At 54.7% G+C, this 26,536-nt stretch overlaps 1 protein-coding gene across 1 annotated transcript in view; it reads left to right on the forward strand.

The window, feature by feature from the left end:
• Positions 1-26,536, forward strand: part of DISC1 (DISC1 scaffold protein) — a 59,608-nt gene that overhangs the window by 16,398 nt on the left and 16,674 nt on the right. The window contains 5 exon segments of the mRNA XM_070401459.1: positions 1,614-1,728; positions 2,999-3,234; positions 5,591-5,645; positions 5,742-5,844; positions 8,912-9,100. Of these exon segments, the coding sequence (XP_070257560.1) occupies positions 1,614-1,728; positions 2,999-3,234; positions 5,591-5,645; positions 5,742-5,844; positions 8,912-9,100 (698 nt within the window).

A 26,536-nucleotide genomic window follows, 5' to 3' on the forward strand; every position in this document is an offset into this window, starting at 1 on the left:
AGCCCGCAACCCGGGCATGTGCCCTTGGCTGGAATCGAACCTGGGACTCTTCAGTCCGTAGGCCAGTGCTCTATCCACTGAACCACACCAGCCAGGGCCCGCCCTCCTGCTTTGATTCTCGCTCCGGGGATGGGCTTGTTTCTCATCCTGATTCGCTGAGAGCAGTGCCACTGCCGACACTGGGGATTACACGGTGAGACTATGAAGCACAAAGGGAACAACACTGGAAGGGAGAGGCGGGGGGCTCAGAGGACTGAGGTCTGCGGGACGGGAACCTGTCCCCGGCTTCATTGCGGAGCTGCCGCGTGTCCCGGGGCGCCGCTCAGCCGGCCGGGGACGCTTCCCGCACCCCAGTCGGAGCCCGAGAGGCCGGGAGGCGTGTGGGTAACCGCAGGGGCTTCCCTGGTGGGTTAGGTAATGAATGTGATTAACCAGCTCAGAGAATTCCCAGGTACCCACCTGTCGCTCCTCGTCGCTCATTTCAATCAGATGCCGATTTCCTCCCATGGCTCCCAGCCCGGCCCAGATGGCACCCTGTTTAGGAAATTCAGGAAACTGCATATTTGCACACGCAGAGCACATGGGGAAATAAATGTGTGCAGAGGAGTGGTCTCAGGAGCAGAGCGCCGACTACAAGCCAGTTCTGGGTTTTCTGGGACCGGGACTCATGAAATCAGTGAACAGATATTTGCTGAGTGAGACCCTGCTCAGGGCTGGGCCCTGGGACCCAGGACTGTCCCCTGAGGCTCACAGTCTAGCGCAAGGGGCTGTGTGAACAGGCCAGACTGGGGGGGGGGGGGGGGGGGTAGGCGGGGGCGGGGGCGGGTGGAGGAGGCAGCGCGTCCATTCCCGTGGACATCAATAGATGAGGATGGTTTTGTTCTCTCCTGATTCAGTTAAAGCCTCAGAAACAGTCCATCTTTTTTTCAGTCGAAAGTATTTTTATTTTTTTAAAATGGATTTTTATTGGTTTCAGAGGGGAAGGAAGAGGGAGAGAAAGTTAGAAACATTAATGATGAGAGAGAATCACGGATCGGCTGCCTCCAGCACACCTCCTACTGGGGATGGAGCCCGCAACCCGGGCATGTGCCCTGACCGGGAATTGAACCATGACCTCCTGGTTCATAGGTCGATGCTCAACCACTGAGCCACACCAGCTGGGCTAGTAGCTGCATTTAAAAAAAAGAAACAGGTAAAAAAGTGAATTTAAAAAATATATTTATTTCAACTCGATGCATAAAAAAATATTATCATTCCAACCTGTAACGAACATCAAAATGTCATCAATGAGCTATTTTGCACTCTTTGTTTTCTTACTGAATCTTTAACATCGGGTGTGTTTTCCAGGATCAGCACATATAACCACCTGCGGCCAGGGGCTGGGCGGTGGGCGGTGCAGGTTGGACAGTGGCAAGCTGGCTCCTCTCGAAACCAAAAGCCCCGACAGATGGTCATTAAAGCAGAAACGTCCACTGGGGAGCTCACCCCTGGGACCCGCCTAAGGATGCGGACAGCTGGGGGCCACTTTGTGAAATCTCTTGCTCTTAACATTCTTGTAGACCCGAGGGTCCCAGCTCCCCGTGTCTGTACCCACACGCCTGCTTTATTTTAAGGGCTGGCGGTGAGGACACGCAGGCCCCGCTCCGCATGGAGCCCCCCCCTGAGGACCCCCCGTGCGCAGCCATCACCAGACGAGACCGGCTTCTTCACGAAAAGCAGCAGCTGCAGGTAAGCAGGTGAGGAATATTCAAGAAACGGGAGGCAGGTCTGCCCGGCGTGGCTCAGTGGTGGAGCGTCAACCTAGGAACCAGGAGGTCACGGTTCGATTCCCGGTCAGGGGCACGTGCCCGGGTTGTGGGCTCGATCCCCAGCGTGGGGCGTGCCAGAGGCAGCCGATCCATGATTCTCTCTCATCATGGATGTTTCCATCTCCCTCTCCCTTCCTCTTTGAAATCAATAGAAATATATTTAAAAAAAGAAATAGGAAGCACTTTCCTTATCCATTTAGGCCAAAGACAGCGGTTCTGTGCGTGGGTGGTGATTAGTGCTTGGCTGTCCCCCGCGAGTGCAAAGGGCAGAGACGGGGGAGATGACAGCTGGGCTCGCAGGAGCCTCGTTACAAGCTAGCGCTGAGGCTCGAGGCCTCGGGCTTGTTCCGATGGCGCTCATTACCTTTGCGGGCGCCTCCCTGCCTGCCAGGCCCATTTGTCACCTCTTATCATCCTGACCTTCAGAGAGGGCTTTCCAGGCGGGAAGAAATCGCTTAGGAAATTCTTGTCGAGTTGGACTGTGAGTAGCAGTTGTTAGGAGGTGGATTGGGCGAGGCAGACGCTCTGGGAATGACTGGCAGGTGTCACGTGGGAGCTCCGGGTGGCCCTGAGCAGTGGATGGGTCACCCAGGGGCTGGGAGCCCAGTGGTAGCACCGAGCTAAGTTGGGGGGGGGGCGGGTGTTTGAGGGCGATCAGGAGCTCTGGACGGTGAGACGTCCCCCAGAGGCAGAACGCTTGAAGCTGAATCTCCACTTGCTGGAGCCTGGGAGCCTGGAGGCAGGAGTGGGGGGCCTGGAGGCAGGAATGGGGGGCTGGGCCTGGAGGCAGGAATGAGGGGGCCTGGAGGCAGGAATGGGGCGCCTGGAGGCAGGAGTGGGGGGCCTGGAGGCAGGAGTGGGGGGCCTGGAGGCAGGAATGAGGGGGCCTGGAGGCAGGAATGGGGCGCCTGGAGGCAGGAGTGGGGGGCCTGGAGGCAGGAATGGGGCGCCTGGAGGCAGGAATGGGGCGCCTGGAGGCAGGAGTGGGGGGCCTGGAGGCAGGAATGGGGCGCCTGGAGGCAGGAATGGGGGGCCTGGAGGCAGGAGTCGGGGGCCTGGAGGCAGGAGTGGGGAGCAGTGAGGGATCGTGGAGCAGAGGCAGCCTGGCTTCTGAAAAGAGCCTTGGACTTGCACACCCAGCTCCACCGCACGCACAGGGCTGATGTGTGAACTCTCCCCTCTCCCGGCAGGAGGAGATGGAAGCCCTGCAGGCCCGGATGTCTGCGCTGGCGGCGAAGGACCAGCAGCTGAGAAGGGAGATGGAGCTGCAGCAGCAGCTCCTCCGGTGGCGGGACTGTGACCTGCGGCCCCTGCTGGACGAGCTGACCCCGGGCGAGCTGCAGGAGGTCCACCAGGCGGCGAGGGACACCCTGGCGCTGGCCGGTCAGAGTCCCCTCCCTGCAGGACCTCCGGAAGCCGTAAGGAGGTACTGGTGACTTCCTCCCCTTTCGGATCGCTCACCTGGACCCCTGTGTGGGTGCTGTCTCTCATGTATAATATTTTCCGAACGGAGCTGCAGGTCTTTGTTTGTTTTTTTAAAATATATTTTTATTGATTTCAGAGAGGAAGGGAGAGGGAGAGAGAGAGAGAGAAACATCAACAATGAGAGAGAATCATTGATCTGTTGCCTCCCGTATGCGCCTCGACTAGGGATGGAACCCACAACCTAGGTATGTGCCCTAACTGGGAATCGAACCCGCAACCTTTTTGGTGTACGGAGATGACGATCCAACCAACTGAGCCTCCAGCCAGGGCCTTCTGTTCCTCTTTGACGGACTTTTCTTGTCTCAAAGAGTTATGAGAATTTAAAATGCGAATCTGTGTCAGGGATAGAGGAGCGTGCCTGGGACACAGGAAGTGCTCAATAGCTGTCCCCCATGATTATTCCCACGAGTATTCCCAGGCTGGCTGCCTGGGACGAAGATACTCGTGTCAGTGTGGTCTGGGGTGCGTGTTAAACCATCACCTGCTGCCTTGTGGAGATAATGTGGGGGCAATTTCATTTGAGACGAGTTATTTGTCACAAGCAGCGTGCAAGCTGGAGAGAAACAAGGGATTTGTTTTAATCCTCGGTGTGCATGTAACGCTTGTGTCTAGACATGTCACTCATCTAATTGGGTGGTTGTCAATGTGTATTTCTGCTCCTGGAATCGTGGTTTGGGGACCCACATGACATCATCTGTCGTAGGCCAGACACCCCGCCTCAATCATAACGGATCCCCTGCCCGGCTGGTGGGGCTCAATGGTTGAACGTTGACCTGTGAACCTGGAGGTCACGGTTCGATTACCGGTCAGGGCACATACCTGGGTTGTGGGCTCGATCTCCAGGGTGGGGCATGCAGGAGGCAGCTGATCCATGATTCTCTCTCCTCATTGATAAGTCTATCTATCTCTCCCTCTCCCTTCCTTTCTGAAATCAATAGGAATATATTGTTTAATAAACTTTGTTTAATAGAGTTCTGCTAAAAATAGCATGCGAGCCACTGGCAGGGGGCATGGATTATTCATGGTCCCCTGCCCCCCCCGCCGCGTTCATTCCCTGCCTACCCCAGGGAGGCGACGAACGTTAACATTAGCCTGAGCAAAACATAATTAGGCAGGTAAATCTACTGCGAGACGTAATATAGCGTAAATTACATAAATTAAATATAAATCAGATCAAACAGAAAACAACGCGGTCAATTACGCGCGTCGCTGCCTCCCTGCTCTCTCCCGGGTCTCTGAAGGAGGCTGATGTTCTCTCTGTGAAAGAGCCAGAGCTGAGCCCAGACCCACGCGGGGAGTCAGCCCGGAGGGTGGTGCTTGACCCCCTGGGCGTTCGCTAGAGATGCTGCCCTGGGGATCAGCTCCGTCCCAGGGTCCTAAGTGGACCCATTGCCCATCTGTCCTGTGAATGTGTGAATCAGTCTTCGAGTGTGGCTGGGAACACCTGTTTTTTAAAACTATGTTTTTATTGATTTCAGAAAGGAAAGGGTGAGGGAGAGAGAGATAGAAACATCAATGATGAGAAAGACTCATGGATCCGCTGCCTCCTGCACGCCCCCTACTGGGGATGGAGCCTGTAACCCAGCATGTGCCCAGACTGGGAATCAAACCGTGACCTCCTGGTTCATAGGTCAACGCTTGACCACTGAGCCACGCTGGCCGGGCATAGGTAGATGTACTTTAAATCCGTGCATCTCCTGTGTGCTCCCCCTACTGCCACATACAGCAGGCGCTCGGCACGGATGGGTGGGATGGCACTGTGTCCCCAAACAGATCAGCGGGTGACCTGCCTATGAACTGCATCCCGCGTAGACCTTCGTGTTTGGAAGGTAGTTGCAGGGACGTGAATGTTAACCCTCTGTCGCCAGGAGCATATCTGGGGCGTTCCTGCCCCCTGTCAGTAGACGTGCCCTGTGGAGTTTAACGTTGGCCTAAGCCATTGGTCTGCAAACCGTGGCTCACGAGCCACATGAGGTTCTTTGGCCCCGTGGCATGGGCCACGAAGTTTCAATCGCACTGTACGTGCGCGCCCGCACGTGGTACTTTGTGGAAGAGCCACACTCAAGGGGCCAGTTTGCTGACCACTGGCCTAAGCAGAGCATCATTTGGGAGGGTCAGTCCGTTTCCCGCCGGTGTATTAACGCCACAGCCAGCGGGAGCCCCTTTGGCATCGTCTTTCCTTCTGTTCTTCAGCCAGTGGGCCGACGGGGGCCAGTGTCTCCGAGTGTCCCGGATGGGGTGGGATGGAACGGTGACTCCCAGGAGACCAAGGTCCTCTCTTTCGTTCCTTCTTCCAGCCTCCAGGAAAAGCTGAAACCCCTCCACTGGTCCCTGAGAGAAATCGCTGCGAAGGTAAGGCCTCCCCACGCCCGTTCCCTAAAGAGATCGCGCTTCGCTGCCTTCTCAGTTGTCCCGGATGAGGACTCGGGCGTGTCTCTCTCCTCCCAGGTGTGCAGGACCCAGAGGCTGTGCGGCTCCCTGCGGAGGAGCCTTCACGAGATCGAGACCCAGCTCCCGGCGTTGCTGGAGGCCAAAATGCTCGCCGTGTCAGGTAACCGCTGCCCAGCCGGCCACCTCCAGCTCTGGTGGCTGAAAACATCGTTTCTTTAAGAGTTTAAGGCGCCCCGGGCTCTCTGTCATTCCGGCCGGTGTTTCCGTGGCGTTATGTGCCTGTAGGTGCTCAGTGGGGCGGCCGAGGGGCCTGGTGACAAGACCCACGAATAGATGGGCGGCGAGGTCTCCTTATGAAGGGATGGGTGAGCCTCGTACAGATACACGTGCACGCGTGATAGGGAGGAAGTCATCTGTGTGGGTACCCTATTTGGGACTTCCACTTCCTGTTTCTTTTCATTTTTTTCATCTTTTAAAAATCTGTTTTGTTGATTTGAAAGAGGAAGGGAGAGGGAGAGAGAGAGGGAACCATCGGCGATGAGAATCATGCATGGGCTGCCTCCTGCACGCCCCCTACCCGGGATGGAGCCCGCAACCCGGTCAGGGCACACGCCCGGGAATCAAACCGTGACCTCCTAGTTCATAGGTCGATGCTCAGCTGCTGAGCCACGCTGTTTGGGTCACTTTCTGTGTTTTTTTTAAAAGAGTTTAAGACTACAGGTGCTCAAGGTCCTTCTAGCCCAGTGGTTCTCAACCTTCTGGCCCTTTAAATACAGCTGTGGTGACCCAACCATATTTAAACTCAGACCCGTTGAGGATAAAGGGAGACAGAACAGAGTGGCTAAAATCAGCTTCAGCTTTAGCATATGCCTAGAGATCTTTAATTTTATTTGTAGAATAGAATATCATGTGGTGACCCAACCATAACATTATTTTCATCACTGTCATGTTGCTACTGTGATGAATCGTCATGTAAATAGCTGATAGGCAGGATGGTCTTAGGCGACCCCTGTGAAAGGGTCGTTCGACCGCCAAAGGGGTCGCGACCCACAGGTTGAGAACCGCTGATTTAACAAACGGTATGATCGTCCCAGGTCTGGGCTTTCTGTGGCTTTAAGAAGGAAGAGAACCACTGGCAGCTTCTGTCTTCACGTCATTAAACAAGTACCGCTGGCAGCTAACGAGCAATTTGGCTCCCGGCGCGGCCACTCGGGTTATTTACAACCAGGAGGACGCGAAAGGGGGGCGTGGGGCTCGGCTCTTCACGGCGTCACGAGCCATTTCCTTGGAATGATGGCCCCATTGGCCGAGAGAGAGACGGGAAGAGTGAACGCGGTCTCGCTTCGAGCTGGGGCTCTGCCTGCCTCCATCAGCGCGTCCTTCCCGGGCGTACAGGCGGACATGTCTCCATGAAGCCCAAGGGAGGCGGGATGTCATTCAGGCAGCGGGCCAGCCCTCTCCGCCGTGGGGATGATCTCTCGTTAGAATCCCAGGAGAAACGCGTGGGAAGGTGTCTTGCATTTGGGGCCTGGGGCTTTCTGTTTTGTTCTTCGATCAGCTGAGGAAATCGGTGTTGCCTGAAGAATTGGGCTGGGAACTCATCTCTTTTTTAAAAAAATATATTTGTATTGATTTCAGATAGAAATGTCATTGATGAGAGAGAATCACGGATCAGCTGCCCCCTGCACACCCCCTACTAGGGATCGAGCCTGCAACCCGGGCATGTGCCCTGACGGTGGAATCGAACCGTGACCTCCTGGTTCATAGGTCGAAGCTCAACCACTGAGCAACACCGGCCGGGCAGGAATCTGTGTGGGGTGGTGGTGGGGATGGTGGTGGTAGGAAATATTTAAACTCAGACTCGTTGAGGATAAAGGGAGACAGAACAGAGTGGCTAAAATCAGCTTCAGCTTTAGCATCTGCCTAGAGATCTTTAATTTTATTTGTAGAATAGAATATCTTGGCAGGGGCTTTAAAAGAAACCAATGTGAGCCCTGGGCTGGTTTGGCTCAGTGGGTAGAGCGTTGGCCTGCGGACTGTAAGGTCCCGGGTTCGATTCCGGTCAAGGGCACATGCCCAGGTTGCAGGCTCGATCCCCAGTGGGGGCAGAGGGGGTGTGCAGGAGGCAGCCGATCCATGATTCTCTTTCATCATTGATGTTTCTGTCTCTCTCTCCCTCTCCATTCCTCTCTGAAATCAATAATAATAAAAAAATATATATATATATTAAAAAAAACCACCAACGTGAATGCCCAAGTGTGCTCGCTCCCTGGCTGCTGAGAAGGCCAGCATGTGTGTCTCGCGATGGCGAAGGCGAGACATTCATATCCATGACAACCCTCGGTGGCGTCTAGGAGCAGACCCATTAGAGTCACAGAGATTGGGGTCACCGGGTCCCCGATGGGCCTCCCTTCAGGAGTCAGCGTCTGTACCGCTCTGATTTCCTTCACGGGGCTCTGGGCCGGTTCCCGCCGTCAGCGAGCTTGGCCTCTGGCTGGGGACTGAGGCCAGGACGCGTCTGAAATATCAGCCGAGGGCGGCGTAGCATTCCGAGGGCTCGAGCTCCGACGTGAATGGCCTCTCTGGGAACTGGGCTCCTTGTGCGCGTGTAACACTTGCACGGCTCTCACGATGCGTTTCCCAGCCGTGCTCCCCAGACGGCAGGCGGGGCTCGGGACTCAGTTAATGATCGTTCACGTCGGATCGAGGGCCCGGGTCTCGGGTTCGTGCTGAGTTGCAGATGGGCCTGGGACCGTGCGCCCAGCAGCCCATCTGTACGGGCCCTCGTGTCTGCGTGAGCTCTTCCCACTGTGTTCAGATGTCTTTTCTCTCTGGACCGTCCCCAGGAGGCGATGGCACGCTGGGGCGTGTTTTGCCTGGTGGCTCAGTTGGGGGCACAGTTGACGCCCCCCCGACTGTTCGATCTCTTGCTTGAAAACCGGGTCCAGCCCGGCCGGTGTGGCTCAGTGGTTGAGCGTCAACCTGTGAACCAGGAGGTCACGGTTCGATTCCCAGTCAGGGCACATGCCCGGGTTGCAGGCCTGATCCCCAGTAGGGGGCGTGCAGGAGGCAGCCGGTCCATGATTCTTTCTCATCATGGATGTTTCTCCCTCTCTCCCTCTCCCTTCCTCTCTGAAATCAGTAAAAATATATTAAAAAACAATAAGTCCTTCAGGCCTGGGGATGCCTCAAAGCTTACGTCTCCTTCTCTCCACGCGGTGCCGCAGGAAACCATTTCTCCACGGCCAAGGAGCTCGCGGAGGAGATCGGCGCGCTGACCGTGGAGAGGGACGGGCTGGAGGGCCTCCTGGCCCGGCTGGCCGGGCTGAGCGCCAGGAACGTCGCCGCGCTGGGGGGTGTGAAGGCCGATTACAGCCGGCTGCAGAGGGAGCTGGACTGCGGGAAGGCCGCCCACGGTAAGCCGTCTCCGCTGTCGATGCCGAAATATTTATGAGATCGATGGTGCGGTGTGGCCAGGCAGCTCGGGCCGGGCTCCGCCTGGGGGTCCCTGAGGCGCGGCCTGGATCTCACGCACACGCCGCCGCCCACCCAGGAGGAGCTTTTGCCAGGAGCCTTGGCAAGCGGTGGAGAGTTACTTGGCAGCTTTTGTTCTGCGATCACAGGCGATCCTTCCTTTCTCTGTCCGACCCCCCTCCTCTCCCCGGACTTGCTGACGCTCCTGGTGATGGAGAGCAAGCTCTCTCTTGGCGCGGGGCTTGAGAACTTGCCCTGTTGGACGGTTGTCTTCCTCTGGGTCCCTGGCTCTGTTTTCTGGCTTGATGATCGCAGATGAATGCGGGCCGGTTCCGAGAGACCCGAGAAAAGGCCGGGGAGTGGCTCTTCTGTGCGTGAGCTTTTCTGAGAGCTCCCCCCTCCCCCCCTCCCCCGCCCCCCAGGAGCGATGCAGGGGAGGCCAGAGCGGCTCTGGCCAGAGCGGCCCCCAGCGGAGGAGTTAGCGTTTCATGTTCTTTTTCCCAGGCCCCTCGTGGAGAGCCGTCAAGGTCACCTTGAGGTCGGCTCCCCAAGGGATAGTCTCAGCAGAGTCCAGTTCAGTCCAAATGGATACAGTAAAAAGTCTTGCTTCTTAAAAAAAAAAAAAAAAGTGAAGCATTTATGACGATTCCGTTTCTAACACGCAGAATGGAATCCTAAGAAGCAAACTCAGATTTAAAAATCTATGCGATGCTGGAGCCTGTTTCTTTACCAGTAAAAGGAGAAGAGTAATTTCCATCTCGTAGGCTGATCTGTGGTACAGATTCAATGGGGTGACATACAAGGGGTGTGTGTGTGTGTGTGTGTGTATGTGTGTAAGTATGTGTGTTTATGGGTATGTCCATGCATTTTCCCTAGGAACTCCAGGTTTCTGGAGGGCAGAGGTCACACATAGCCTATCATGGTCCCTACATACATGTTGTTTCCTAGGAAAATGAAAGACACACATATTAATAGTGACTATTTTTACAAAGTAGGCTTATCTCGAAAGAAGAAATGACTGGGGGTATTGCGTAGCTAGATTTGAAATTGGCCAGCAGAATCTAGGTGTGCCATTTTCCTATGAGTAAATTTTGTTTTAAAGGCTTGCTAACCTGTGTAGATGGAGGTCTCTTCACAGAGTTAGGGTGGTAACTGTTACTGTGCCTTTTAAAAATGTCTATATTTTTATTGATTTCAGAGAGGAAGGGACAGGGAGAGAGAGAAATATCCATGATGAGAGAGAGTCATGGATTGGCTGCCTCCTGCATGCCTCCTACTGGGGGTCGAGCCCGCAACACGGGCCTGTGCCCTGACCGGGAATTGAACCGTGACCTCCTGGTTCATAGTTTGACCCTCAACCACTGAGCCACGCCGGCCGGCATTACCGTGTCTTTTTAGTGATGGACACCCCCAGGTTGGCTCAACTCAGAGCTGCTTTTTCTTTTTCACTTTTCCCCAAGCCTTGTTTTTGTCAAATACATCACGAGAGCCTGTCCATTGAAGCCTTGGTGTATAACTGTGGTCCAGAGGAACCGCAGCGCGCTCCCCCGAGATGGAGCAGTGTGGCTCACGTTACCATGGGGACGAGCATTGTGTATCTCAACTGAGTTCCTGCTATGGACTTTTAAAAATTGGATAATCGATGAAATCTCTCCTATGATCCCCACACAGTTTTGGGCACAGCATGGGGAATGCACTGTGTATCTGTCTATACTAATAAAAGGGTAATATGCTAATTAGACCAGACATCTTCCGGATGTCCTTCCGGACAAAGCCACGTTAGCAGGGGCTGAGGCAGAGACAGTTAGGGGCGATCAGGCTGGCAGGGGGGAGCAGTTAGGGAGCGATCAGGCCAACAGGGGAGGGCAGTTAGGGGGCAATCAGGCTGGCAGTCAGGCAAGTGGTTAGGAGCCAGCAGTCCTGGATTGTGAGAGGGATGTCCCAGATTGGAGAGGGTGCAGGCTGGGCTGAGGGACACACACCCTCCCCCCCGTGCATGAATTTTGCGTACCGGGCCTCTAGTATATATATAAGGCTAATATGCAAAGTCCCTTTGGGAGTTCGACCAGGAGACTGGGAATTCGATCGCTCACTATAACGTGTGCTGACCACCAGGGGGCGGCAAGGAATGAAGGGAGGCCCCGGCCAGCAGCCAGAAGGCCCCGATCGGCCCTGATCGCCGGCCAGGCCTAGGGACCCCACCCGTCCACGAATTTCATGCCCCGGGCCTCTAGTCTAAGAATAAAGGAGATGTGAGCAACTTTGGACCAATTCAGGGCAGTGGTGTTCCCACTGAACAATTGAGCTCTGGAGAGCCGGCAGTGTCTCTTTAAACAGGACTTCCTGAATGTCATCACTGTCACTTCACTGAGGATTCTGAGAGTGATGAATAAAACATAAACAAATGGGACGAGAGATGGTTCCCGGGGAGGATGCTGCATTGCAGATGGCTCATTACCGCGGTGAAGGCGTCTGGGTCTTGCGCTTGGATTTTGCTGGATCAGCTACCCTTTCCCCACGCGGTGGCCTGGAGCGGATTTGTAACCAATCGGGGGTGGCTTGGCTGTGCGTGAACCAAATGAACACTCCTGGGTCGGGGAGAGTGTGGGGGACAAAAAAATAAAATAAACGACGAACGAATTCCTTAGTCAGGGAAAGCTTTTATCTGGTGAAATGCAACAAAACTGGGCCGCAGCCCACACGCCTGTTGTCGCTTGTCGGGTTTCGAGAGTTGAAAAGTCAGAGGGAGCTCTACGCTCGGGTTTAAACGTAGAGCAAACCCGAAGGGATGAACGCATGGCACGTGTGTACGACACTCGGGCTCTTTTATCTCCGATAAAACACCTTCAAGGAAGACTGTTGGAGCGATGAGCTATGTGTAGTGTGCTTAAAAGCAGACCCTGGGCGTCGCCGGCGTGGCTCAGTGGTTGAGCCTCGACCTATGAACCAGGAGGTCACAGTTTGATTCTGTCAAGGGCACATGCACGGGTTGGGGGCTCGATCCCCAGTTGGGGGCGTGCAGGAGGCAGCTGATCAGTGATTCTCTCTCATCATGAATGTCTCTCTCTCTCTCCCTCTTCCTTCCTCTCTGAAATCAATACAAATATATTTAAAAAACCCACCAACAAACAAGAAAACCCAACCTTGACTTCCAGCAAGGGTTGTAGGTTGCGGCCTCAGGAGGGAAAGGCCGGTCAGGGCTGGATGGGCAGCTCCAGGTGATGAGGCCCCGGACGCTTCTGTTTGGTTCACCTGCGGCCCTTCGACACATGTCGCTCTGACCCCGACGGCTGGCGCAGTCACACCGTATCTCAGTCCCGCCGGGGGTTCTGCAGCTTCGGGATCTTGGGGTGTGACTCAGGTGCCAAGGAGGCCGTCTTGGTGACGAAGTGTATACCTTGCAGTGACTCACCCCCGCCCAGCTTGCTTCCTGGGTGGCTGACGGTACCCATGTCAGGTGTTTGTAGCTAGATTGTAAGTCCATTGAGGTCAAAGCTCTGTTCATATGATTCATTTGTTTCATCGCGGTGTCCAGCGTGGTGGCTTTAGAAATGTGCCAGGAAAATTTGTTTGTTTACCAGGGCCAGGTATTCCTTTATTTTTCATTATAGACCCACACCTTGGACCTCCTCCTCCTCCTTCTTCTTCTTTTTAAAAATATATTTTGATTTTTTACAGAGAGGAAAGGAGAGGGATAGAGAGTTAGAAACATTGATGGGAGAGAAACATCCATCAGCTGCTTCCTGCACACCCCCTACTGGGGATGTGCCCACAATCAAGGTACATGCCCTTGACTGGAATTGAACCTGGGACTCTTCAGTCTGCAGGCCGATGCTCTATCCACTGAGCCAAACTGGTTAGGGCTTCTTCTTTTTTTTTTTTTAAATATATTTTTTATTTTATTGATTTCAGAGAGGAAGAGAGAGAGGGAGAGAGAGAGAAAAAACATCCATGATGAGAGAGAATCATGGATCAGCTGCCTCCTGCCCGCCCCACACTGGAGATTGAGCCTGCACCCCGGGCGCGTGCCCTGACCGGCAATCGAACCAACCGTGACTTCCTGGTTCATAGGTTGATGCTCAACCACTGAGCCACACCGGCCGGGCTTGGATCATCTCTTTTAAAACATGAAAAAAATTCATTTTCCAGTTTTCAGGGAGAGCGGAGATACGTTTGATGGCCTTTCCTGGAGGATGCTTGCGTCGCCTGAGGTAGATGTTCAGATGGGGTGTTAGCAGACAGGGCAGCGTGATGAGAAGGGAGTGAAAAATGCCAAAGCGCCCGTGGGCACGGGGAGGCAAGAAATCGCCGCTGGGTCCGTTGGCTCCCGCCACGGTGGGTGATACCCGTCTGCGAAGAGGGGCCGAAGGCGGGGGGGGGGGGGGGGGGGGGGGCTTCAGTCCCTACCGGCGCCCTTAACGCCTCAGGAGGACTCGTTGGACATCTGAGCAGCTGTCGGTGCAGTGGAATGGAATGAAGAGCTCAATCGATCTCTCAGCCCCCGCGTGCTGAGGCAAATGAACGGCGAACCTTTAATCGCGGGGGATTTCAACCTTTTTGTGGGGGGTGGGGCAGGATGGAGCTGTCAGGAGCATTTCGAGTCCCCCGCATCTGCTTTGCGGGCGAGAGGCCACGCTGAGATGTCCCAGGACTCTCTCCCCTCCCCCCCCCCCCCCCTTGTGGGCAATCTGCATTGTGCTTCATTCATAGTGTTCGTCTGACACTGTAACTCAGATACCGAGGAAGCAGACATGGTGGTGGTGGGGCGGGGAGAGATTTAACCACAGAAGAATCAGGGCTGGAATTTAAATGGGACCTCACTGGCGTGTCCATGCATTTCCCTGCTCCCCGCCCGCTGCCCTTAGAAAAATCCTGTAGACGTGCTCACACCCCCGCAGGCAGGCGCTATGGCTGGGGCCCAGCAGGAGATGCTTTAAAAGAAAAAACACGTGAAATGGCAGGATGTCGCGGTGTCTGGGAGCGAGGGCTGGCTGCGTCCGGCTGACGCGCATTTGCCCTTGAGGGAGCGAGGAGGAAGGGCGGGCAGCCGGGCGGCCCGGAGCGGGGACCGGGAGGGGAGTCAACTTGTACATCTCGGCTCAGAGCCAGGCCCGACCTCTTGCTTCGTCTTGGAGGTTTGTGTCTGTTTCCCAAAGGCGGGGCTTTCAGGGTAGAATAGTCATCAGCTCTCCCGGTGTGTCCTTCAGGGTCGAGGTCTCCACCGATGGGTCCATGCGTCACCGCAGCTGGTCCGGAGGTCAGCCATGGCATAGCTCGTCCGGTTTTGCTGCTTTTCTGGGCCTGGAGCCCAAACACCACGGAGGAGGCCGGGCTGTTATCTCTAGTGTGACCAGAGCTCTGTCTCTGTGGTCCGCAGGCCGGAGGCTGTGTTCCTAAGGTTACTGGATGCGGCTCAGAGCCTCGGTGTCCTGAGGGCTTCATGCTTCAGGGGGTGGGAGTCCGGTTGTAACCAGACAACCCAGGCAGGGGACCGGGCTGCCTGCCATGACTTGAGCCAATTTAGCAGAGACGGGGTTGAGTCCTAGATGAGCGTTGATTCCAGTCCTGCCGGCAGCATGGAGAGCAGCCGGGCACCCACAAACATCTGCTCTGCCCCCCACCGCCCCCATCAGCCAGCTGCTTATATTGGGAAGAAGGACAGGATGACGTGGGGAAGTAGGAGCGACAGGCACGGGACAGGACGCACGGGAGAATCGATACAGGTTACAGGTCCTGCGGGCTGGGAGGGGGGTCGCAGAGGGCGGGCGCCGCCAGGCACCCTGGGACCAGATCACAGGCCGTAGGGGCTGCGGGTTGTGCGTAAACACCGGGTGCCTCCGGGACCGGGTTGTGTCGGCCACGAGGCTGTCAGTCTTTCCATGACGGTGGGCAGCTCTCGGGACAGGGGGATGGACCGCATTCCGATGGGAGCGCCCATGTCCCGGGGCGTACGGCTCCCAGCCAGGGCAGGATGCGCTTTCTCTATCAGCACAGAACCGTCCGGGATAACAGAGCAGCATGAATATTTCTTATCATGGCCGAGGGTCCCCACTGTTCTATGTCTGCCCCTGACACTATGAGGCTGTTCTCTGGCCCCTTCCAAAGGATTGCTCCGGTTCAGTTGGACTGACCCATCCGGCCTGTCCAACACTGGGCATTGTTTCTTACAAAATGATTAGTACAGTAACAATAACAGTCCGGCCAGCGTGGCTCAGTGGTTGAGCGTCGACCTATGAACCAGGAGGTCACAGTTCGATTCCCCGTCAGGGCACATGCCTGGGTTGTGGGCTCGATCCCCAGTGTGGGGCGTGCAGGGGGCAGCTGATCCATGATTCTCTCTCCATCATTGATGTTTCTATCTCCCTCTCCCTCTTCCTTCCTCTCTGAAATTAATAAAAAAATAATGTAGCCCTAGTTGGTTTAGCTCAGCGGATAGAGCGTCGGCCTGTAGACTGAAGGGTCCTGGGTTTGATTCTGGTCAAGGGCACATGCCCAGGTTGTGGGCTCGAGCCCCAGTAGGGGGCATGTTGGAAGCAGCCGATCCATGATTCTCTCTCATCATGGATGTTTCTCTCTCCCTCTCCCTTCCTCTCTAAAATCAATTAAAAAATATTAAAAAAAAATATATGTGTATATATAAAAAACAAAAACGTCAAATTGTTGTGCCTTGGCTTAGAACTGCCCTCCCTACAGTGACCAGCCCTCCCCAATTATATAAAAATCTGGGGAGGGAAAAGGTGGACGAGGCAGGATGGCCCCCCCCAAATACGAAGTCCACCGTGGGCCCCACCAGGGCAGCGAAGCGGCCGGGGCAAGAAAGCATTTATCACCGGGCCCTCGATCCTTCCCCAGAGCTAAGAAAACCTGAAAAATCAAACTCCCCACAGACGGTGATGTCTCGGGCGAGGAGCGTCTCTCTCGGGTTGCGAAACATATGGCAGCTTCAAAGAGGAGGAAGTACACTGCAAAGTGGCAGGAAGCCATCGCTCACGTCCATGCCAACGAGGAGAACAAGCCATTTCTTACAAAATTAATCACTGGAACAACTGACAGCGTAAAGGAGGGCAGAGCGAGCCCCGGGAATAGGGATTTTGCGAAACCTCACAGAACTGGACTCAATTAAAAAAAATATATTTTATTGATTTTTTACAGAGAGGAAGGGAGAGGGATAGAGAGTCAGAAACATCGATGAGAGAGAAACATCGATCAGCTGCCTCCTGCACACTCCCTACTGGGGATGTGCCTGCAACCAAGGTACATGCCCTTGACCTGAATCCAACCTGGGACCCCTGAGTCCGCAGGCCGACGCTCTATCCACTGAGCCAAACCGGTCAGGGCTGGACTCAATTTTTAAAAATCCATCTTTAATTCTTCCAAGCCCCTGAATGAGAGAATATTTTAAATGGTTTCAAAAATTCACTCAGAAGCTTAGAAAGATGGCGGTCACATTTTACAAGTTGAATTTCTTGTAATCAACAAGACGTGTGAGTAAATTCTTTCTTAAAATGTTCCATTGATTTCAGAGAGGAAGGGAGAGGGAGAGATGGGAACATCTACGATGAGAGAGAACCATGGATCGGCTGCCTCCTGCACGCCCCACACTGGGAATCAAGCCCGCAACCCTGGCCTGTGCCCCGACCGGGAATCGAACTGTGACCTCCTGGTTCTAAGGCCGATGCTCAACCACTGAGCCACGCCGGCCAGAACAGAGTTGTTTTCCAATGTGGGCTTCCTCCCTGCCTCATCTGGCTTTAGCATCATGGCCTGCGATGAGCCCGTCGGCTCAGTAATAGCGGAAACAGCCGCCAGCTCCCACGGGGGATGAAGTCAGCAGCGAAGATGTTTGCCAGACTCTGAGGGACGAGGAGCAGAAAGAGGCTGGCACTGGCTTTCTCAGGGTGAGAGGGAGATAAATTGTAACGACATACGAGTTCCTCTGCTCTGCACGCCCCCTCTGAAAGGACAAGGGACGGTGCCAGAGAGCGTTGGTTTGGGGCCCGATATTGGATAAGACATTTCCCATGTGGGACAAGCGATTAAGCTTAATTCTCATCAAAACAGACGCATGATCTTCCCTCCAGAGCCGGAAACCCCTTTTTCTCCTTTCGCTCGCTCTCCATAGAGCAGCCACTTACTGGCCTGGTAGTCGCGGCGTGAGACGTCAGCCGCCCGTGCTGGAGGGCAGGTGGTGGGGGTCGGAGTAAAATTGAGATCTTACTCACATCCCTAAAGCAGAACTCCTTATACTTCCTGTTTTCTAACCAGGATTTATATTACTAAGCACGGGGTTATTGCACGGACGATGGCGTCCAAAGGGAACCGTCCCCTTCCTTTTTCTCCAGTTGATCCATTTCACAGTCGCCAGAGCTAGGTCTTCAATAATTAGGTAGTTTCATTTTCCCATTTCCATGCTCTCGTATTAGTCGCATCGTGAGTAAAAGTTCTCTCATCTTTTGCTCTGGTGTGTCTAATTATGTGCTGTGCTACGTCCATTCTACCTGAACACAGCGCTTCTTTAAGAATCTGATTGAGCCCTGGCCGGTTTGGCTCAGTGGGTAGAGTGTCGGCCTGTGGACTGAAGGGTCCCAGCTTCAGTTCTGGCCCAGGGCATATGCCTGGGTTGCGGGCTTGATCCCCAGTGCAGGGCATGAAGGAGGCAGCCGATCGATGATTCTCTCTCATCATTGATGTTTCTCTCTTTCTCTCTCTCCCTCTCCCTTCCCCTCTGAAATCAATAAAAAATATATATTAAAAATGAAAGAAGCTGACTGAGACCTGTCGCCACACCATACATTCTTTTCCCTTGACCTTCTGTTCACTCACCTGTTGGCTTAGGAAACGTCATAATCATTTAGGATCCTGACTAGAAGCAGCGGTGAGCTGGTGAGCGATTGAGAACCAGCTCTCCAGGAAAAACCAAAGCCCTGATTGGCAGGGCCTGCCCATTCCTGTGGTGTAAATGCTCCCAGCGAGGCTGATGTCAAGCTACCAAGGGGTTACCAAGTAGCTTTAAAAATTCTTGAAAATCTATCAATTGGCTCTCTCGGCCTGGGTGGTGAGTTGGCTCAAAAACACTATAATGGACAACAGTTAGACTACTTTAAAGACCACAAAAAGCTTTATAATAGTGATTTGATTTCTCACTTACAAAGTAACCCTGCCGTGTGTATGGGAGGAATCAAAGAGCTAAAGCAGCGGTTCTCAACCTGTGGGTCGCGACCCCTTTGGGGGTCAAACGACCCTTTCACAGGGGTCGCCTAAGACCATTGGAAAACACATCTATAGTTACATATTGTTTTTGTGATTCATCACGATGCTTTAATGATGTTCAATTTGTAACAATGACAAGACATCCTGCATATCAGATATTTACATGACGATTCATAACAGTAGCAACATTACAGTGATGAAGTAGCCACGAAAATAATCTTATGGTTGGGCCACCACATGAGGAACTGTATTAAAGGGTGGCGGCATCAGGAAGGTTGAGAACCACTGATCTGAAGGAATGGGAATGACTCGAGCACGGAGCCACGCCGGCCGGGGGCTCCTGTAAGTTCAACCTGCTCTCCTCATAGCAAGTCAGTGACCGCGAGTGTGGGACCTGCCTCTAGAAGATGCATGGTTTTCTTTCTTTTATTTAAAATATATTTTATTGATCTTTTACAGAGAGGAAGGGAGAGGGATAGAAAGTTAGAAACATCGATCAGCTGCCTCCTGCACACCCCCCACTGGGGCTGTGCCTGCAACCAAGGTACATGCCCTTGACCGGAATCGAACCTGAAGATGCATGGTTTTCACAGGATGCAGTTGGTGGCGGGTTTGATGAGAGATAACACACGACACATGTCTTCATTAGCTGGCGGGGAAGCCCCGAGTATCGGCGCGGACCGAGTTCGGTCACGATGTCCCCTCGGGGCTGGCAGCCTCGCCGCCCCCCGACATATTGGACGCATAATTCAGTTCCGATGGGCAGCGCTCACGAAACGCTCTTTTAACGAAAGTGTGGTTTCATTGTCACATTCAGATACGCGGGAACCGCTACTTTTAATAAGACGACACGGTGTTCAACCAGCCCCTTAGTGTAAATCAGACTCATAAACCTGTCAGGGGGCTGAGCACGGCTTCTCTCCAACACCAGACCCTGGACCCGGGCGTCTGTTTCTTTGTAAGAAAGTAGGGTAATGAGTCCCTTGTCTCCAGTCTCCGTAAGAAGAAAGGGATGCTGCTGCCAGTGTCGAGTCTGTTCCCGGGCCCCGAGGCATGCTGGGGAGGGAAAGAACCCTCCAGATCAGAAGCCCGTGAAGGAGACTCAGAATCAGAGAGGGCGCCCAGGCCCGGCCGGCGTGGCTCAGTGGTTGGGCATCGACCCATGAACCAGGAGGTCACGGTTCGATTCCCGGCCAGGGCACCTGCCCGGGTTGCGGGCTCGATCCCCAGTAAGGGGGCGTGCAGGAGGCAGCCGATCAGTGGTTCTCATCATTACTGTTTCTATCTCTCTCCCTCTCCCTTCCTCTCTGAAATCAATCAAAATATATTTTTTAAAAAAGAAAAGAAGCCCTAACCAGTTTGGCTCAATGGATAGAGCGTCAGCCTGCGGACTGAAGGGTCCCAAGTTCAATTCCGGTCAAGGGCATGTACCTGGGTTGCGGGCACATCCCCAGTAGGGAGTGTACAGGAGGCAGCTGATCGATATTTCTCTCTCATCGATGTTTCTAACTCTCTATCCCTCTCCCTTCCTCTCTGTAAAAAATCAATAAAATATATTTTAGAAAAAGAAACGATGCCGCAATAAGAGGAAAAAGGCAGAAAGCATGCCTTTACCCCCTTGCCCTGGTACTTGGCTTCTTCTAACCTTCATGAAAGGGCGTAATTAATCGGTAATTGCAGTAATGATAGGGTTTCTGAGACAGGGAGGGATTATGAAGGAGCGTCATGTGGGGCTTTGGCCACTGGAGGGCGCCCTGGCGAAACGCAAGGTCTGTGCATCTCTGCCTCCAGGGGCATGAATTCCTTGGCCGAGGTGTCATTTATTCAGAATAAAAATAATGTAACCAGCACAGTCGCACTCCCCCTTCCTTCGCCACCTGCCTGAGACCTGCCTCCAGACCGAGGCTCTGCCCCACCATGGGGCGCGAGCCTTCTGAAAACCCGCCGAGAGGGAAGGCTCCGACGGCTGTCTTCTTAGTGCGCTGACGAGGCATCTTTTATTTAAATCTGCTTTGTCATCCTTCACTCCTTGTCCACGTGTAGGGTTAGCTGTCACACTGTCATTCCGTGTGATTGCAGACAGATACAAGGAAAGTAATTGTTTCATATTCACCCGATGGCCCGGCTGGCGTGGCTCAGGGGTTATGCATTGACCCATGGACCAGGAGGTCACGGTTCCATTCCCAGTCAGGGCACATGCCCGGGTTGCAGGCTTGATCCCTAGTATGGGGTGTGCAGGAGACAGCCGATCCATGATTCTCTCCCATCATTGATGTTTCTGTCTGTCTGTCTCCCTTCCTCTCTGAAATCAATAAAAGTATATTTAAGGTGGGTGGGAAGAGATCAACCAATGAACTTGCATGCATATATGCATAATCCGTGGACACAGACAATGGGGTGGTGAGGGCCTGTGGATGCGGGTGGGGGGCGGGAGTGGGCTGGCAGAAGTTAATGGGAGAAAAGAGGACCTACTATTATAGCAATACTTTCAACCCTAAAGATTTAGTCCTAGCCGGGTTGGCTCAGTGGATAGAGCGTCGGCCTGCAGACCAAAGCGTCCTGGGTTCCATTCCGGTCAAGGGCACCTGCCTTGGTTGCAGGCTCCTCCCTGGCCCAGGCCCCGGTCAGGGCTCGTGCAGGAGGCAACCAGTGGATGTGTTTTTCTCTTTTTCCCTCTCCCTTCCACTCTCCCTAAAAAAAAAAAAAAAAAAAATCAATGGAAAAATATTCTTGGGTGAGGATTAACATCAACAACAACAAACACAAAAAACCCCCAAAATAAACAAAAATCAATAAAGATTTTTTAAAAAGTTTATTGGACTAATTTATATATGTATTTTAAGTATATTTCCCAGGTAAACCTCTTCTGCTTCGGATGAGAGTAAGCAGCTCCGATGAGCTGGGGCTGCTTCGGGGAAAGCTCCCCTGGCACCTGCTGGGGGCAGTAGAGAGCCACCTGGCACCGCGTTGAAGAAGTAATTACAGAGCGGTCCCTCTGCGGGTGCCCAGGTGCTCCGGGGTGCCCAGGAGAAGCCGAGCGCGGCTCCCAGCCACGGGAGAGGCTCCCCCCCCCCCACCCCCCGTCAGAAGTATAGATGCTTTTAATTAGCCGGGCTGCTGGCCACGCCTCTGGAGTGTGCGGGCAGGGCAGGGGGGGGATTCATTTTGGAGCCGGAGCGAAGATGCCAGCAGATGTCCGCGTTTCCCGCCAGTCAGCACTTCTCCTCTCCCGACGGCCGTGTGGTCGATCCTGCGTCCGGAGGCTGAGCAGACCTGCCCATCCACTTCTGCTTGTGTAGGAAACGCGGTTCAGCTCTTTGCCAGTGGTTACGAACGGGTGAACTGGGAGTCTGGGTTCGGGAACAGTAAGAGTGCCATGGTCGCCTTAGCACAAGGACACTGTCCTTTAAAAAAATTTTTATTTATTGATTTCAGAGAGGAAGGGAGAGGAAGAGAGAGAGAAGCATCATGAGGAGAGAGAATCCTGGATCGGCTGCCTCCTGCATGCCTCCTACTGAGGATGGAGCCTGCAACCCGGGCCTGTGCCCTGACCGGGAATCTCACCGTGACCTCCTGGGTCATAGGTCGACGCCCAGTCACTGAGCCACGCCGGCCGGGTTATTCCTTTTAGTGATCTGACCGTCTGGAGGGCTCCCACGAGTCCCATTCTGGTCCGAGGTCCCCCCTGCCGGCCAAGGAAGCCCCCCCCCCCCCACCGGCGTCCCTGGCAGACCCGAAGTCTGATGCGTTGTTGGAAGCTGGGGCAGCAGAGACCCCCTCACCGGGAACCGTCAGCATAACGGTTTCGAAGCCGTCTTTCTGCGACTGCAGTTGTAGGACTTCCTAGACTTATGTTTATTTTCCATTCCTTTGCCCACGACTGTTTGAAATTCTGCTGGTGTTTGCACACTGCACGCCGTTGTGTTCTCTTTCCATCTGTTCTTAAAAAAAAAAAAAAAAACCCAACTGAGTTTTACCCTAAACCGATCCAGATGACAGGGGCCCGGTCTCGACAAAGCTTCGCAAACCAGCGGAAGGCGACCCTCGTTCACGGGCTCATGGGCTCAGCTCGCTCCCCTCACGCCACTGCTGGGCTTGCCGTCTGTTCCCAGATAAGTGCGTATTATTAAATCTTTTAAAAATATATTTTTAAAATTGATTTCGGAGATGAAGGGAGAGAGAGAGAGAGAGAGAGAGAAAGAGAGAGAGAGAGAGAGAGAGAGAGAAACATCAATGATGAGAGAATTATGGATCGGCTGCCCCCTACACGCCCCCGACTGGGGATGGAGCCCGCCACCCAGGCATGTGTCGTGGCCGGGAATTGAACCCTGCCCTCCTGGTTCATAGGTCGACGCTCCACCACTGAGCCATGCCGGCCGGGCCGAGCTTCCTTTTAAACAAATGCACAACGAGAGAGTCGAGATGAATGATGATCCGCATGGATCGGCTTCTTTCTACCGAACTGCTTTCATGTGAAAATCAGAAGTGACTTCCTGGCCAACTGCGAGATGTCAAAGGCGTGTGCGAAGCGCGGAAACGCAGGGGCGAGGACAGCTCCACACAGAGACGCACGCTGACCGCGTGGCTCTGAAGTCTAGAGCGGGAGACAGACACGCGTCGAAGACACAAGCACGTCGTTATAAGCTGTCCCGGGTGACGTGAAGGGAAGTACAAGAGCGTCAGAGGGCATCGGACCCACCGGGGGCCGGGGCCAGGGGCCGGCCGATCTCTCCAGCGTGAGTTCAGATCTGAGGGACGAGTGAGGTTCACAGGAGAAGGGAGGACCGAGCAGCCGGGGCCCGGACCCAGGGCCAGCGGGCGTTGGTGGCTTGATGGGACGGGGAGAAGACCAGCCAGGCCAGTGTGGCGGGAACCCAGAGATGGGGAGAGGAGCCGGGGCAGCCCTGGGCTCAACATGTAGCAGGAACCAACCAAGAGCCTTTGAAACAGGGGAAGGGCTTTGATCTTTATAGAAAGAGCAGCGGAGCCCGGCCGGCGTGGCTCAGTGGTTGAGCACCGACCCAGGAACCAGGAGGTCACGGTTCGATTCCTGGTCAGGGCACAGGCCCGGGTTGTGGGCTCGATCCCCAGTGTGGGGCCTGCAGGAGGCAGCCGATCCATGGTTCTCTCTCATCACGGATGTTTCTCTCTCTCTCCCTCTCCCTTCCTCTCTGACATCAATACAGATATATTTTTTTTTAAAAAAGACATGGCTGTGATTAGTTTGCAGTGCTCCACTTTCACGAAACCCAGAGGGTCATAGGCTCGTCCGTGGACGCCTCGTTAGCGGACCCACGTGTGACAGCAGCCGGCTGTAACGGGCATTTTTTTTTTAAAGAAAACTCCCCTCTGGGTTCAAATAAAAACGCTGCCTCAGAGGTTTTTGTGCCGAAACATATGAAACACTGACAGGTGGGATCTTTCACGCGCAGCGTCTGCAGGGGCTGAAGGGAAATGCCTGAAGAGGCTGTTGGTCCCGGGGGCGGGGGGCGGGGGGCGGAGGGCGAGGATTAATTGCATTTTCTCTCTGCTCCTCCCGTCGAGCCCGCTGCTATCATGAGAGGAACTCAGATGTCTTAAAAGCTGAACTGGAGTTTTTGTTTTTCGCCTTTTTGAACTATTGGGGGGGGGGGGTCGTACAGTAGGGGAGCGAGTTCGTGCCGTGATCCTGGGGTATGTATTGTCCGTCCGAAAACGCGAGGCCACAGTTCCAGGCCTGACTTCGAAGCCTGTCCAGACCCAGCCAGCAGGAGGGGGGCCTCAGCCGAGGAGTCACGGGATGGGTTCGAGGCTCCCACTTTTTTGTTGTTGTATTTTATTTTATTGATGTCAGAGGGGAAGGGTCGGGGTCGGGGAGAGAGAAGCATCAGTGATGAGAGAGAATCATGGATCGGCTGCCTCCTGCACGCTCCCCACTGGGGATCGAGCCCGCAACCCGGGCCTGTGCCCTTGACCGGGAACCGAACTGTGACCTCCTGGTTCATAGGTCGATGCTCAACCACCGAGCCACGCCGGCCGGGCCTTGCTGGTTTTCACGAAGCAGGAAATACCGTGTGTTCTCCCCACCGATTGATTCCCTGGATGGGTCACCGGTGTCATCTGCCCACAACGAAGTGGCACTCATCTTGGTTCGTTGTTGTCCTTACTGGTAAGACAGCTTTGTCAACACGCGGCCGCCCTGTCTTTGATGCTTGAGTCGGCATTCATAGAACACGCTCCGTCCGTGTGAACGTCCGTGACGGTGAGAAATGTGCTGGAAACCGTGCTTGTCTTCGGGTTCTGGGTGGGTTCCCTTCCTCCTGAAGTTTAAAGGGTGTAGCCAGTGAGGTTAGGGTCACGCGGGGAGAGCTAAGCTCCCCGGGGGGTGGGGTGTCCTCAGAGCTGTCGAAGGGCGGGTCTCTCCAGCTACTGCCTGGGACTTGGCTCTGGGGATCTGGGTGACATTCAGCCTGAGCTCATCTCCTAATTTTATTTCTGTGGCGAAAACGCCTCACCAAGCACATCGCTGCCGGGACTCGACGGGGAGACGTCTTCTGAGAAGCTCTTAATCCTCTGGAATGAGTCAGAGAGGGCCAGCGTGTGAGGGCGTCTGTTTTGGGGGATGTGTCATAGCGATTGCAGTCTCTCTCACACACGGGATTTTGTACAAAAAGAATGTGCAGGCCCGGCCGGCGTGGCTCAGTGGTTGAGCATCGACCTAGGAACCAGGAGGTCACGATTCAATTCCCGGTCAGGGCACATGCCTGGGTTGCAGGTTCGATCCCCAGTGTGGGGCGTGCAGGAGGCAGCCGATCCATGGCTCTCTCTCATCATGGATGTTTCTCTCTCTCTCTCCTTCTCCCTTCCTCTCGGAAATCAATAGAAATACATATTTTAAAAAAAGAACGTGTAAGATGAGTAAAAGTAATTTCTAGGCGTGTCCTCCGCCGAATGAGATTCGCGTGCTTTCGTGTTTCTGTAGAAATCGGTCGTTTGCAATTGGCGGTTGAAGTTTAACCTCTGGGGCAGCGTTTCTCAGCCTCGGCACGTTGACTTTTTTTTTTTTTAAAGAATAGTTTATTAATTTGTCTAGAGAGAGTGGAAAGGGGAGGAGGGGGGAGAGAGAGAAACATAGATGTGAGAGAGAAACGCCGGCTGCCTCCTGCACGCCCCCTACCCGGGATAGAGCCCGGAACCTGGGCCCTTGATCCCACCTCCTGGTGCCTGGGACGACGCCCAACCCACTGGGCCACACTGGCCGGGGCAGGCCATGGCCCTTTCGGACCAGATCCACCGTGTTGTCTGAGGCTCTCAGGGTCTGGAATTGGGGGTGTGAGCGCAGGCAGAGGTCGGAGGATGGGGTCACGCGGAGCCCCTTGGGAGGCAGGCGAGGTCGGCGGTGCCGCGTCAAGGACGGGGGCATCCTGCACAGGTGTCCTCGCGTGGAAGGCCGTGCCCTCCCGTGTTGGCAGCGTGCCGGCCGCTCCAGAGCCCGCCTCGGGGACGGGCATTGTTCTCTCCATCCTTCCTCTCCGCCCGCCCCCCCCCACTCCTGACAAAATATGGAAATCCTGTCCCCACGTCGTCGCGACCACAAGGCTGCCTCTCACAGCCAGAGGAGGTATTTTTAACCCCGAGACTTCGAGCGCGGCTTGAATCATTCATGCTGCCGTCGGTGCGTCTGCTGCCCTGTTGTTGTGTTTCCCAGGTCTAAGGAGCCCCCGCGGCCCGCACTGCCGGGGGCCTGCCCCGGGCTCCTGGGGAAGGCACGCTCTGCAGGGGGAGGCTGCCGTGCAGGGGGAGGCGGCCGTGGAGGAGGAGGCAGCTGCCTCCCCCTGCACAGCTGCCTCCCCCTGCACAGCCTCGCTCCTTCCTCCTCTCCAGGCGTGAAGACCTCCCTGCTGGTTCATGAGGTCCCCGAGGTCGTGGGCTGGAGATCGAGGTCCCCGTGGGGACCAGGCGCACCAGCTGACACCTGGCAGGGGCTGTTGGTCGCCCCCCCGCCCCCCAGCCATGAGGGAGCTGCCCTCCGAGCTGAGCGTGCCCAGGCCGGGCCGTCTCACCAAGCAGCTGCTGGGCATTGAGCTGCAGGCGCAGTGACATGTGCAGATGTGTGTTCACGGCTCTGCCCGAGGACCCAGTTTTGAAAATTCGATTTTGAACGTTCCAGCCGCCTCCTCGCAGCTCAC

This window comes from Myotis yumanensis, unplaced genomic scaffold, assembly GCF_028538775.1.
Source record: "Myotis yumanensis isolate MYYU_CA2020_CCGP unplaced genomic scaffold, mMyoYum1.0.hap1 SCAF_22, whole genome shotgun sequence".
Lineage (NCBI taxonomy): Eukaryota > Metazoa > Chordata > Mammalia > Chiroptera > Vespertilionidae > Myotis > Myotis yumanensis.